We start from the raw sequence: 13596 nt of genomic DNA, 5'->3' as shown, positions 1-13596 counted from the left end.
ACCTGTTCCAGTGTTTGACCAGCCACAGTAAGAGGGTTTTGTTTTTTTTTTTCTGTTTAATGGAACTTCCTGTATTTCAATTGGTGCCCATTATCTCTTACCTTCCACTGGACATCCCTGAGATGAGCTTGATCCCATCTGCTTTAATCCCTCTCATTCAGGTTTTTGAACACATTGGTAATTTTCTTCGTAAGGTTCAATAATCTCACCCCTCAGCCTCTCAAAGGCTCATACAAAGGTGCGCCTGATGCTCCAATACTTTAAACATCTTAGTAACTCTTCACTGCATTCACTCCAGTATGCCCATATTTCTCTTGTGCAGGGAGATGCAAAACTGGGAACAACACTCCAACAGTGGTATCACCACAACTGAGTAAAGAGGAATGTTGTCCTCTCTCAATCTGCTGACAACACACTTCGTAATGCATACAAAGAGAATGTGGGCCATTGCTACATAGACACATTGCTGGCTCATGTTCAACTCATTCACCAGAGCACCCAAGTCCTCTTTTAGCAAAACTGTTTTCCAGTCAGTCATTCCCTAGTCTGTGCTGGTGCAAATTTAAATACAGATTACACAGCTAATATCCTCCCATTCTGTTTTTCTAACTAGATTTCCTGCCTTTGTCTATTGTGTTAAAATCATCAACTTACTGGAGAAAAAGTATTGTCTTTGGCAATTAGAATCCCATTTTTACTCCATAGATGCGCAATCTATTTCCTGGGGTTTTTATCAGTATGCTTAAAGACCTTTCAATTGTTTTAACATTCCTTTTAAAAGCCTCATTCAGAATTCTTTTTTTTTTTTGCAACTTTTTATTTCAACTTTACATCTACAAAAACACTTTCTTTGTAATAGTGAGCTGTCTTCTAGCATCTGATATCTTTTTTTTGAGGTGATTAATTATGGCCAGAGTCCTTTCCTATTAGTTTTTTCATGCATGCTCTGGATGCAAACTTACAATAATTTTTAAAACTTTGAAATATTAAGCCTCCTCCGTGTTCAACTCATGGAGCTCTTCAATCCAGCAAACTTCACTAATTGACAACTTTCATTTCCAAAAGATTACCTCAGTGCAGTAAAAAAAACCCAAACCTATTTACATACTATCTTTTCTGAATGAATATGTCATATTTGCAGGCAGTATTGTTTTCAGAATAGTAGACTATTTCAAGAGATACATCTGAAACATTGTTATCTAGAGTTTTGTTGTTTTGCTTCATAATGCCTGGTGCTATGACTCACAAGATTGTAAGGATACTGTCATAAACATCGTTCACTTTGCTGTGTATGTAGCAGTTAGTTGATAATTGATCCAGTGAACAAAAAAAAAACAAAAACCCAACAAAACCAATAATATTTTTAAGTTCAATGTTATGGAAATAAAAGTTCTTTAAAACTCCTGTTTGCTTTATCTACAAATTAAGAACCCTCATTCCTCATGTCTGAATTTGATAGTCTTTCCACTTTAAATAATGCCCCAATAGATCAGATTAGTTTCAATATTCTTGTTATTCAGTGTAACTTTTGTTAACAGACAAAGAATCTTTCCATATGAAGAATGTTGGTTTGTACAGTCTTTAAAAGATATCCATCAGACAAACCAAAATTTTCTGTGTTAGCAATCATGTGAAAGGATTAATAAGCTAGCATATGTTATCATTGTCCCAATGTGGCATAGAGAAGGACAACAAGCAAAATAATAGTACTGGTGAATATCTGTCTCACAACAAATTCAAGTAGAAGAATGCTCTTACTTACATAGTGTGTTTGAGAACATCTTAAACCTGACATTTTAACAGTATGCTGCATTATGAATCAGAGAAACTTGACTAAACTTTTCCTCAGTGTTTTGTTGGATCACTGGCTTTGGAAAAATTACACATTAAACCAGTAAGAGTCTGTTAACTTACCCCTTCTAGGGAACTCACAGATAGGCCAATTATCCTCTACAAGAACTTTAGTATAATTTTATCATCACCATCCTCAGCTTTAGAGAAGGCAATGGACATACTAAGGCATCTCTGTACACAGTCCACAGCTAGTCTTCAGTCTCCTGAGGAGTCAAACTAGATCCTATCAAAAATGAAAACAGCCACAGGACTGCCTAACCCATGCCATACAAGCACTTTCATTCCTTTCTGTTGATTTAAAATTAACAGCACACCGTTAAATCTGACCTTCCTTCTCTTGCGAAGATTTTCTACTTTTGATTTTAGGTTGCTTAAATGTTCAGTTAATCAAAGCTGACAACTGAGTACATATTTCAAATTTAAACTCTAAGTTTTCATTAAGCTGTCTCTCAACTTAGAACTGAGAGTCAGTGATTGCCCCATAAAGTGGGGATCTCTTCCTTCTTCACTGATATAGCCATTCTACATGCTATACTGTGCTATACTGTCTGCCCTTACTAAGGAAAAGATGATAGAAGATATAGGCAGTAATGTGAAACTATGAGATGCAAAATGAGGACGGAAAAATAAAGACACATTTTTAGAGGTGGAGTAGAAGAAAAGGATCTGGGGAAGGAGGAGATTAGGGTTAGATGAGGCCATGATTAGGAGCTGCAGAAAACAGGAACTGGAGGGAAGAAGGGAAGGGCTGAAACCAAGCAGTGAAGGTGTGACAGAAGAGGCTGAAACAGATGTAAAAAGTTAATTCACTGGATGGACCCTGAAAAGAGAAAAAAAAAAAAGAACACCCCCCCCCCCCCCAAACACCTAACTAAAGGATGGGTTTTGTAATGCATCAGAGGAAGACAGAACTGAAGCTGTATTTTTGATACAGTATTTGTAAAACAAAGGAATCTGAGATATTAAATATTTTTAAATATTACAGTAGGTTAGACTGATTTTCAAAGGACCATCCCATTTTAAACCCATCAGGATGATCTTCACTGTTTTTGAGAGGGGGAGAGGTTTTAGGGGAGGTAAAAACCCCTGGACAGCTACACCAATAAAGTGGCCATTTTAAACATGACTAATTTTAATCATATTAGCTAAAGCTGGCAATTGGGGCAAAGACAGCAGATCTTTAAAACTGTTCTTGCACTTTGGTATCAGACAGTGGTAAAAGCTTTTTAAAGTCCTCCTTTGATTTTCTTATTTGATTTCACAGAACTTTAACAATAGAAGACAACCATGCGAAGGACTGAATTTTAAATAGTTGTGCTTACCTACAAAGGAATAGCTAAAATAATAGTAAGGGTATACCACCCCATCATGTTTAAATGGAAGCCTTAATGGAAAAGAAGGTGCACTAGGCATTTACTTTCCCTGTTTAAAAAGGGAATTCCATCTTTATTTATGTCATTAGCTATGCATCAGCCTTTGAGGCTAGAATTGGAGTATGGCATTGGAAGTTGTCACATTAGTCCTTGCACGCAAACAAGATTTATATTTCAACTAAACAAACAATAGAGATTTGAAGAAGCAATGAACCTGACATTGGGTATTAATAATTAGATGTCTGCTCCCATTAAATTCTACCCAGATGACATCAATAGGAGAAAAAGCTGATTTGAATAACTTGGTAAGCATTCAAGTTTATTGATTGCATCAAATTCCATGGTGTGAACAAGCTTCTAAACACAATGCCATCTCATCCCTAAATTAAGAGAATCGTGAAAATCAGAAAATCAGTGGGCCAGTGTTTTTCAATGAAACATGGTAAGAGCTGCAAAAGTTGAGCAGTTCAAACTGACTTCTTTAGCTCTTTAAGCTTGGTGTATGTGGAATTTCAATCTTCATGCGTTGGATGCCCAAAGGAATTTAATGTAAATGCAGTTTATTTCTTTAAAATTGCAGACAGGATTGCAGTATGCATCAAATAAAAACTTCTTGGCAACTATCTTAACTGACTTTTGTTTCCACAGCCAATCTGTATAAATTTTGTCCCAAATCTAGGCTTCTGTTTTGACCTTGGAGATAAATAGTTTAAAATCTCCGCTATAAATATTCTCAACAGAAGGTAGAAAATATACTCCAAGATACAGGAGTTTGTCACCAGCACACAGGAAAGGGAAAATACTGTAGTTTTCTAGTTCAAGTATCTGCCTTAAATTAAAACACAGCAGACTTCTGGAGATTTAGTTTTTAACCTGAGACTTTGCTGTAACTCTCTAACCTATTATTATAGTCTTTGACTGGGTACAATGAGATAGTAAGTCATCTGTAGCAACTGCAGACTTAAGGACTAATACTTTATTACTTACTCAGACAGAACTCAACTAATTTTAAGTACTGATGAATAGAATCTGTAGGAATGAGTCTTCCCATTCAGTTTAACAGGAAAGAGACCTGCATCATCTTTAATGTCGTCAATAAGAAGCTTAGGCCTGAATTCAAAAGAGCACTTAATTCTATCCAAATTCAGGATGTTGAGGCCTGTGCTTAACTTTAATCATATACTTAAGTCTCAGTTACATGATTAAACAGCACAAGCTATAATACTGCCCTAGAAAAGAGGCTTTTTTGAGCCAAATTCTTAATATGTAGTACAAATAAGACCAACAGACTTTTCTTCTCGTTTCTATGTTCAAAGCCTTCCTCTGAAAAAAGATCACAAATTTTTATTTTGGCAGAAGGAATCTTACAAGGATAAGATACCTTTTTCTTAAAATCTGCCCTGTTCAGTCTCCAACAGTTGAATAAAAAAGCATCCAGTATTTCCAGTTGAACATCATATTGTTGTCTAGGCAAAACAGTGATGATTTATTCCTTTAGAAAAGATAAGCAGTGATTTAGTTTACCTGTAACTTTGAAGAAAAGGAATGGAAGCTAGAGGAGCAGGCTGATGTTATTGTAGGATTGATCTCTATCATCCCTGAAAGGACAGTGAGATCAGGAAAGGGTCCTGACAACCAGTGAAAGAACTATCTTGTATCCATCTTTACAGAAAGCATAAAAGGATAATCAAGGAGCCACCCTTGCACTGGTCTCTTGGAAAGTGGTTTTGAAACCCTTTTCTGAGCATATAATGTAGGTGATTGCAAATAGGCATTATGGATTTACCAAAAGTGAATCACAAGTACCAACCTGATTGCTGTGTGAAAATGACTAGACATGTGGACAAGAGGAGGCTTGTCAATGCCGTTTGCCTTGAGTTCAGCAACATACAAGTTTGATGGACTTGCTCAGAGGGTATTAGCTAATGAATCATGCTCTACATGGAGACCTGTAATAGCTGGAGTACTGCTGGGGTCAATAGTAGGACCCCCTGTTAACATCTTTAAAGAAGGACCCAGAGGAGGTAATGGAATGCTTCCTCATCAACTTAGGAAAAAGCAAACAAATCACTCAACTTATGTGAGTCTAGCACAGAGCCCTGAAGCACTTGTCCCATGAAGAAAGGCTGAGGAACAAGGCTTGCTTAGCTAGTTTATCAGGAAGACAGAGCAAGGTTTTTCATAGCGGTGTGTGCTGGGAGGATGAGGGGCAATGGGCATAAGCTGAAAAAAAGAGATGTTTAGGCTGGGTATAATGAGAAGCTTTTACACCATAAGGACAGTCAGACAGTGTTCAGAGAATTTTGCCATTTCCATCCTTGGAGGTTTCCAAGACCTGACTGTGAAATACCCTGGCCAACCTGTTTTGATAACATAGCTGACACTCTTTTGGGAAGAATTTTGGACTAGATAAAGTCCTGAAGGCCTTCCCAACTTAAATTATTCTATGAGGTTATTTCTAAGCTTTTTTTTTTTTTTTTTCATATCAAGAGTATTGGAAGAGCTACCTCCTTCTGGAGGCTGACTGGAATAAAATTCTGAATAACAGAGAACAGAATGTGGTTATATGCCAAATTTATTTATTTGATTAAAAAAAAATGAGAAAAAACAACTGAGATTCTCAGAGACATATGGGCAAGTAGGACATTTTTAGATTTTTTACACTATTCCATAAAAAGATAACCAAAGTCCAAGACAACAATAGGGAAGAGAGGTTTGAATAGACATCATATACCATACATTCAAAGAAGCCACAGATTTATATAAGAATGCACTGAAAGACTATGTCAACAGTCTTTTAAAGACATAAATTCTGCTTATGAATACTCTAGTATAAAACTGGTGTAACCCAGAACTCAAACATTAAAATAATCAAAATTTCTCACTGTGAGAAATTCTTTACTGTGAGGGTAGAGAGATTTTGGAACAGGATATCTCACCCCTGGCAGTGTTCAAGGACAGGTTGAATGGGGCTTTGAGCAACCTGATATAGTGGAATGTCTCCCTGCCCATAGAATGGGGTTGTGAAATTAGAGGATCTTTAAAGTCCCTTCCAACCGAAACCATTCTATGATTTACCCTTCAAATGTGACTTGATCCAATTAGACAGCCAAATATTGTTACAATAAAGAGAATAAGATATCTCTCTCTAAGATTATCCATCATAGTGTCCCCATTTATCTTCAGTTATTCTTTTTTATTTAAAAAGCTAATGATGCAAAGAATAAGTTGAAAAGAGAAAACATCAGCTATTACACACTCGTCTTACTATTCCATAGGCTTGGGCAGTGAATTGTCAAAGTAAAGTAATGAAAGAGGCTGGAAAGACATTGGCCAGTTTAAGAAATACTCTATCAAAATTGCTGGGTTTATCACGTTAACGATACGATCTAATAAATGCTAAAAAATTATCTCAGTTTTAGCGAGTAAGGAACTCTGGGTTTATTCATAGTTCTTTCACAGTTCTGATTATTCAAATTAGTGTTTATGACCAATTATCTTAGTTTCTTCTATAGAATTACAGCTAATATATATTAAAAAATATATATTTTTTTTAGTTAATCTTATCAAGGACTTGCTTAATAAAGAGGTGGACTCCAATATCTGAAGTGTTTTTCAGGCCTTGTGGGAGACTTACTTCTGAAATACTGGGTAAGGAACCAACTAGTATCAAGAATTACTATTTCATGTTTTACAGTGCTGAAATTTAAAAGCATATATATAAAGTATTGATCAGCAATATACAATTCTATTTTATATTTTCCTGTTTCATCTTTGCACCAGAAATCTTCCTCTTTATCTGCTTTAATTCAGTTGTCAACTGAAACAGTGATTCAATAAGAAATATTTCTTTCTTTTCTTTCAATTACCAGCTGAATGAACAATTTAAATAACTTATTTTGCCACTTGCGTATTTAAAATGAATTAAAGGCAAGATATAATGCCAGATTCTATTATTCCCAGGGTTTACTCCAAGCGAGAATATGAGCCAAGAGACAAACCATTTTTTTCTACAAAGAAAATTTTCCTTCAGAAATATGTAGAATGAGTTATTTGGTTTCCTGCCAAATACGAAAGATAAGAATATATATGATGTTGGATCATGCTTGCCAGATCAGCTGGACATTTAATGAAAAGGAGTCAGGGCCTGATCCAGCTCTCCCAAAGATGACTGGAAGTCTTTATTTCCATCAGCTCCAGTGAGAGTTAGATCTAGCCCCATCTGCATGTTTTCAGGCACAAGACCAATTTTCATTTCCTGACCTGTGTGTATTTCCATTGAGAACATTAGTATTTTACAGACAGAGGAACAACTTATCAGAAGATTACAAATATCCAACACCTTTTTTAGTTAACATTCTGCAGATACAGCAACTTTACACTATTTGTTAAATATTTCTGTCCATATCTTCAGTGTATAGTGTAGTAAACAAGAAGAACAAAAAATATTAATTTTTTTATTACAAAAAATGCATCTGCCATATTTGCATGAATGTATTATCAGACACATGCATTCATGCATGCACACATAAGGCTTCATCTCTGCTGTAAGGACAAAGAAGCTGTTTAACGTGCATGAATCAAGAAGCTCTACATTGCAAGCCTTTATTTAGATGACTCTAAAGAATCAGAGAGTGCTACTGATTATGAGTTAGATCACTGGAGGTTTCCTGAATCATTCCCTTAGGACCTGTAATTTTTTTTTAAATGAATGTCATCATTCATAAGGTCTGTCTGCTTATGCATTCCCTACCTAACCTAACCTGAGGCATTTCATGTAAATTTTTCAACTCCTTTGGCTTTAAATGAATCCTCTTCTGAAATACTAGAACCTTAGGGTGTTATTGTATGAGTAACTTCACACCAGTCTTTTGTGAAGGGCTCTGAGGCCACACAGTTTCTTTCCGACTCTCAAAATAACCAATAAAATATTTATTAAACCAGCCTGAACCACTCAGGGTGGTGTAGGCTGAATTTTTGTTCTTTGCTTATTACAGTAGCATAAATACCCTAAGTAGACTTTTATGAGAGCTATCTTCTAGAACACAAACCCCATCGGGCAAGTAATACATTAGATCTGCAATACTTTCTATTGCCAGTCTCATCAAGTTGATTTGGAATTTGTTGCCCGAGTAGAGTGACTCATATGTTTACTGGCCCTGACAGGTGCTGGGCATCTTCCACACTCATTAAAGTTAATGACTTCAGTGGCAGATAGGGGAAAATGCATGTTGAAGTACGTATCCTCTTAACAGGTATTCCCAAGTTATCATCTAAGAGAATATGTTAGTAGTGTCAATTTTCTTCTGCAATCACAAAACCAGCCCATAACCAAACCCTTAGCCCTTCATTTCAAAAATAATCCAATTAGCTTCACAGGAACTTCTTGTTGGAGTAAGGCAAGTTAAAAAGAAAAATGCACTATACACAGAGCTTACCACATAAAAGCTCAGTTTCTTGCCATAAAGCTAGTCACATCATCACCAGAACAGAGGAATTAACACACTGGAAAAAAGCCAATTATCTTATAGAAATATATGACTTTAAGCAAGCTCTAAATAAGCATTCTCACAATAGCCACAGCTTTGGCATAATTTCTATCCCAACAAGCCACAGCTGCTCAACTAGAGACTTCTGACTTCATATTAGATAAGTAATGAGAAGTTTTATGCAGTGGTGCCAGAGCCTGTCCTTTGATATCAGCACAGCACACTACAGTTGTTGACCAACTACAGCCAAAAGACATGCCACTAAGTTGTACTAGTTAGCTAAAAATATTCACGCAAGAACTTCACAGACATACCATGACATTAGACTGTCAACCAAGATACGGTGAGACTGAGACCTCACAGGAATCTGTGTATTCATACAAACCCAGGAAATTAGGAGAACTGAATCTTTAACTACAGAGAGACCTCTACTTTGATGCCTGCCCAAACACTAGATCTGCACTATTAATATGACAAAGTTCTGTACACTGGCTTCCACCCAACAAGACAGAAGTACTGAGCCAGAGACTTCACAGAAACCTGTGCCTAAATATCAACCTGCCATGCAAAACTCCTGAGCTAATGGTCTTGCAATAAGTATAACATATACCCATCTGAAGGAGGAAAAAGATCAAAACCTCTAAAAATTAGTCAGAAGAACTATTTCAGTCTTAAATATTCACTTTTAATGTCTAATTTTGCAGGATCTTCCAAAGAAAAATGTAAGGGTACATTTACACAGTTAACATTCAAAGTAACAACTCAGTAAAAGAAATGGTCTGTTTCCTTTTCAAGAGTTCACACACAAATATTACCCTTATAATATTGAGGTACAATTGAGGTACAAACCACTGTACAACACATCTTCCAAACCCAGACTAATGTGTTATTTGCTGGAAAGAATTTGAGACAAACAAAAAAAAGTGATTGCAACAGAATTAGTAAGCAAAATGTTGACTAATGGAAAAGTGCTCCGATATTTGGAATACATTTCAGTAAATTGGTAGACAGTAAATTGTAAGATGAACGCATTTATTTGAATTTTACCTTAACCCAAGTGAACCCTTCTGCCATATGAATAACTGCTCTCTCTGAGTAACTGTAAGATGGCAAATGTCAAAGTAATTTAATTTTTAATGAAGTTTAGAGATTGAGATGACTCTGGCAAATGCGACCAGAAAATACTTTAATGACTATATAAAGAAATCATGAACTATTTTTTGTTTTCAAAATTACTTCAGAATTAAATATTAATGAAAATCAGGATTTTTTCAGATCAAATTGCCTATATCAATTTCCAAAATAGGATTTTGTCTCCTTTTAGGACACTGGAGAAAGTCAGCATTCAGATGCCCCAAAAACTTGAAGTAAACATTTTCTTTCTGCGTGTTACTTTTCCATTCACATGGGCACAAACAGTAATTGGAGGAAAAATACTCTAGGAAAGTCTTTCCCTTCTCAGTGTCTGAAAGGATTTCTTCCCAAGTTTATAGTGCTTGATCTTTAATTATTCCCCATGTTCTTCTTACACATAACAATTTTCATAGCTTCTTTTTACATTAATTTCTAACTTTCAATGCTGTAATTTCTGTCTCATGTAAGCAAGGTAATCACCTAACTGCCTCATGACTACAGAAGTCTAACGTTCTACAGCATTAATTGCTGACTTGTTTCTAGATTTCACTTTAAGTTAGAAAAAGTTGAACAGCATCAGCTGCTTTATCCATCTTTCACAGCCTTTGCTCCCTCATTTGGAAAGCCTAGAAAGCTCTTTAATGTGTAAGGGAAGACCTCTACATCCTACTATGTGAGAGTCCCTGCTCATGTTGGGCAAGATCCAAAGCCCATTGAAGTAACTGAAAGTATTTTTATTGTTATCTGTGGAGTTTGGTTGGGCCCAGCAGGTGAAAGGCAGTCTCACTGAGATGGAATATTCACTGGAAACACTTCACAATCTTGATGGTCAGCAGCAGAAGAAAGGGATAGTTAAGTTCTTTCATAAACTGCAGCGGTAAATTTGTTGGACCAGACCTGAAAACTGGAGTATTTTCCACTTCAGATACTCTCAACATTTAACGAAACTAAACTGTTTCCTCCTACCTGGAAACTGGACATGGTTTTGGAATACTTTGGCTTTGCTAGTGCATGTGACTTGGCCTAATGGACCAAGTCTGCAGGAACTTATGAGTGCTTAGGAAATAGACCTCAACCCATACTGGGAAAAAAAGAAGTGCTTGTTCTTAGGTTTGAAATATTCATAGAAAAGCCTAAATCTAAAAATGATAAACCAATTATTATTTTTTTATTTATACCGGAAGCACCATCAGAATGTCACAAATGTATAACTGCAGCATGACTAAAGATGCCATTGTTACCTATGAACAGGAAATCACTACAATAAAAGCAGTTTTCTTTATTGTTAAAAAAGTTCTGAAATTCAAGGTCATAACGATGAATCCCTGTGGTGATATTATTTTCCTAAATATTCACCACTCTACAGATTAGATCCTGAATGAACTGTCAACCACATTCCAGTGCAAATCGCTTTACTTTGCAGAGCTAACAAAGTGAAAAACGCTTTTCAACGGCACTGCAGGGTTGCATAACACCAGACCCCTAGCAAGCAACTTATAAAGCTAAAAAGGAGAACCAAAAAGTACCTTTTGCAAACTATCTATCAAAGACAATCACAGTATAATGAAACTCACATCTGGCACAAGTAAAAAGAATAAGTTGCACCTTACTTCATTTGAATTTTCTGTTGCATTGTTTTTATTTTTCAGCTTTTTCTGTAGTAGTTTGGTTTCATACTCTGGTCTGGGATGCTCCTGAAAAAGACAAAAAACAACCGAATATGTGATTATGATCCAGAGAAAAGAAGAAGGGAAAAAAAAGAGTTCTGGTCGCTTATTCATTATATAAGCCATCCAGATGATTCAATACCGCAACACTTTTCTAGACAATTACAGGATGCAGGGAAAAAGCGTTTGTGGGTTGCACAGTACTTATTAGTCCTCCTTAGGGGAGGAAACAAAATTGGAAAAGGGAGGGATCTAGATCACTTGGGGAGGAACATCTGTGGAAAAATAGAGGGATAAAGGGATAAAAATGACTGGTCACGTCTAAATAGCTTGCTGGTCTGTATGGGGGTCTGACCATCAGTCACTGGAGCAAGTACAGGTGTGAAGCTGAGTATGCAAGTGCTGGTGGAAATCAAGCTGGAGTAGTTAGCAAGTAGGTGAAGTTGCCAGTAAGGAAGTCTCTAAGGGCAAGACCATAGTGGAGTGGGGTTGGCTATCAGAAAGATGAGGGGAGCCAATCACCAAACAGACCACAGGGTCTGCAGGTCTCTTAGGAGTGTGACCCACTGGAGTGTGTATGTATGTGTCTGTGTGTGTGTCTTCAAGCCCATGACCAGCTGCTGAGGGACCAGGGGAGTCCCAGCCAGCTCTGGTAGAGCAGGATGCATATGTGAGTAAGCAAGTAGAGAAAGGCAGTAGCATTGCGGGCTTGTACCTCTGGGTGCCAGGAACTGGGGAGGCTGAGGGAGCCCAGCTGCTGGAGGGGTTTTCATTGTAAAGATGTGTATATATATGTTCTTGAAACAGACCTCCATCCCGTGCAGGATAAGGAGGTTACGCTCTCTGTGTTTCTATGCCTGCTGAATGTGTGTCTGTGTAGCTGGTAACGTATGCATGTTGTGTATATGTGCATACATGTGTCTACTGGGAATAAATGCATAGCCTTGCTACAGGTTGGACCCAGGGGCATGGAGCTGTGGCTGCCTTGCCTCTCTTGGGCTGTTGGATCTGGTCCAGCTTCCCCATCTAATAACCTTTCAAGGTTTCCTTGCAAATTATATTTTTCTTTTCCAAATTAGAACACAAATTAAACATGGTAGCACAAACCTACCAAGATTTTAAAGAGAGTAGATCATAAAAAAAGACAAATTGTATGTGTCTCCTCATTCTACCAAGTTCTGAATTCATTAAGAGCCTGGAATTTGGATTTTATGCCTCCCACAAAAAGGCTATTCCTACAGCATTGTTCATACCATCCACACTTACTATAATTAGAATATATGCTTATGAGTCCAGTCACTAAACTGACTTACTAACCCTTTCAAATGAATATGATGGCAACAAAAAAAATATAAATTTTTTTTTTTTTTTAAGTAATTAATCCTTCTGGACAATAAAACAGGGGTTACAGCAGTCTTCCTTGGGTGATACATGGGCTGTTCATTTTCTGTTCTATGTAACATTTTCACTACACCAGACACCATCCTGAGTATTTGCTAGTGCACGCTAGTGCACAGACATAGTGAGACTTCCAATGTATTTTTTAATCCTGATAATGAGATTTTCATGAAACATTAAAAAGGTATGTGAGCACACTATCATTTAAATAACTGCTCTAAATGAATATTTTTCTTTTTGAACTCTATGAACAAGTCACACCTATGTTGTCCCTAAAGACAGACACAGAAATTGTATGTGCATCCTATTGCTCCCGTGGAGTCTGGTACTAACATGGGAGGTGTGAGGGAACATTTTTTCTCTAAAGCTCAGGTACCAATATATCTCTGAAACTCTTGCACTACAATGCTATACCAAGCAAATATAATAAAACTGCTAGCATGACAGTTTGTTTTACCCTTGCAATTTCTTGTACTATTCAAATTAATAAAACATGTTCTGAGAGTGCAAGTGTGACACCATTTGCATCACAGAGTTCTTTTACATTACTCATGGCTCACATAAAAATCAATACCACAATGAAGTTCAGAAACCATTATAGCACTTATTGTCACAAGGGTAGCTGTTGTTACTACTTACAAAATGCTACGTGTGTATGTGGAACTCCAAGAAATAATGAGG

General features: G+C 36.8%; 1 protein-coding gene across 1 annotated transcript in view; it reads right to left on the bottom strand.

The window, feature by feature from the left end:
• The window catches only part of ANO2 (anoctamin 2), a 177238-nt gene that overhangs the window by 78523 nt on the left and 85119 nt on the right, over nucleotides 1-13596 (bottom strand). The window contains exon 14 of the mRNA XM_061476402.1: nucleotides 11461-11544. Coding sequence (XP_061332386.1) covers nucleotides 11461-11544 — 84 coding nt within the window. The remainder of the gene's footprint in view (nucleotides 1-11460; nucleotides 11545-13596) is intronic.

This window comes from Pezoporus flaviventris, unplaced genomic scaffold (assembly GCF_033815535.1).
Source record: "Pezoporus flaviventris isolate CSIRO_AGI_PZ_B2104156 unplaced genomic scaffold, CSIRO_AGI_Pfla_v1 ptg000096l, whole genome shotgun sequence".
NCBI classification, from domain to species: domain Eukaryota; kingdom Metazoa; phylum Chordata; class Aves; order Psittaciformes; family Psittacidae; genus Pezoporus; species Pezoporus flaviventris.
Note: the sequence above shows the minus strand (reverse complement) of the source record. Positions and strands in the feature narration are given on the sequence as shown.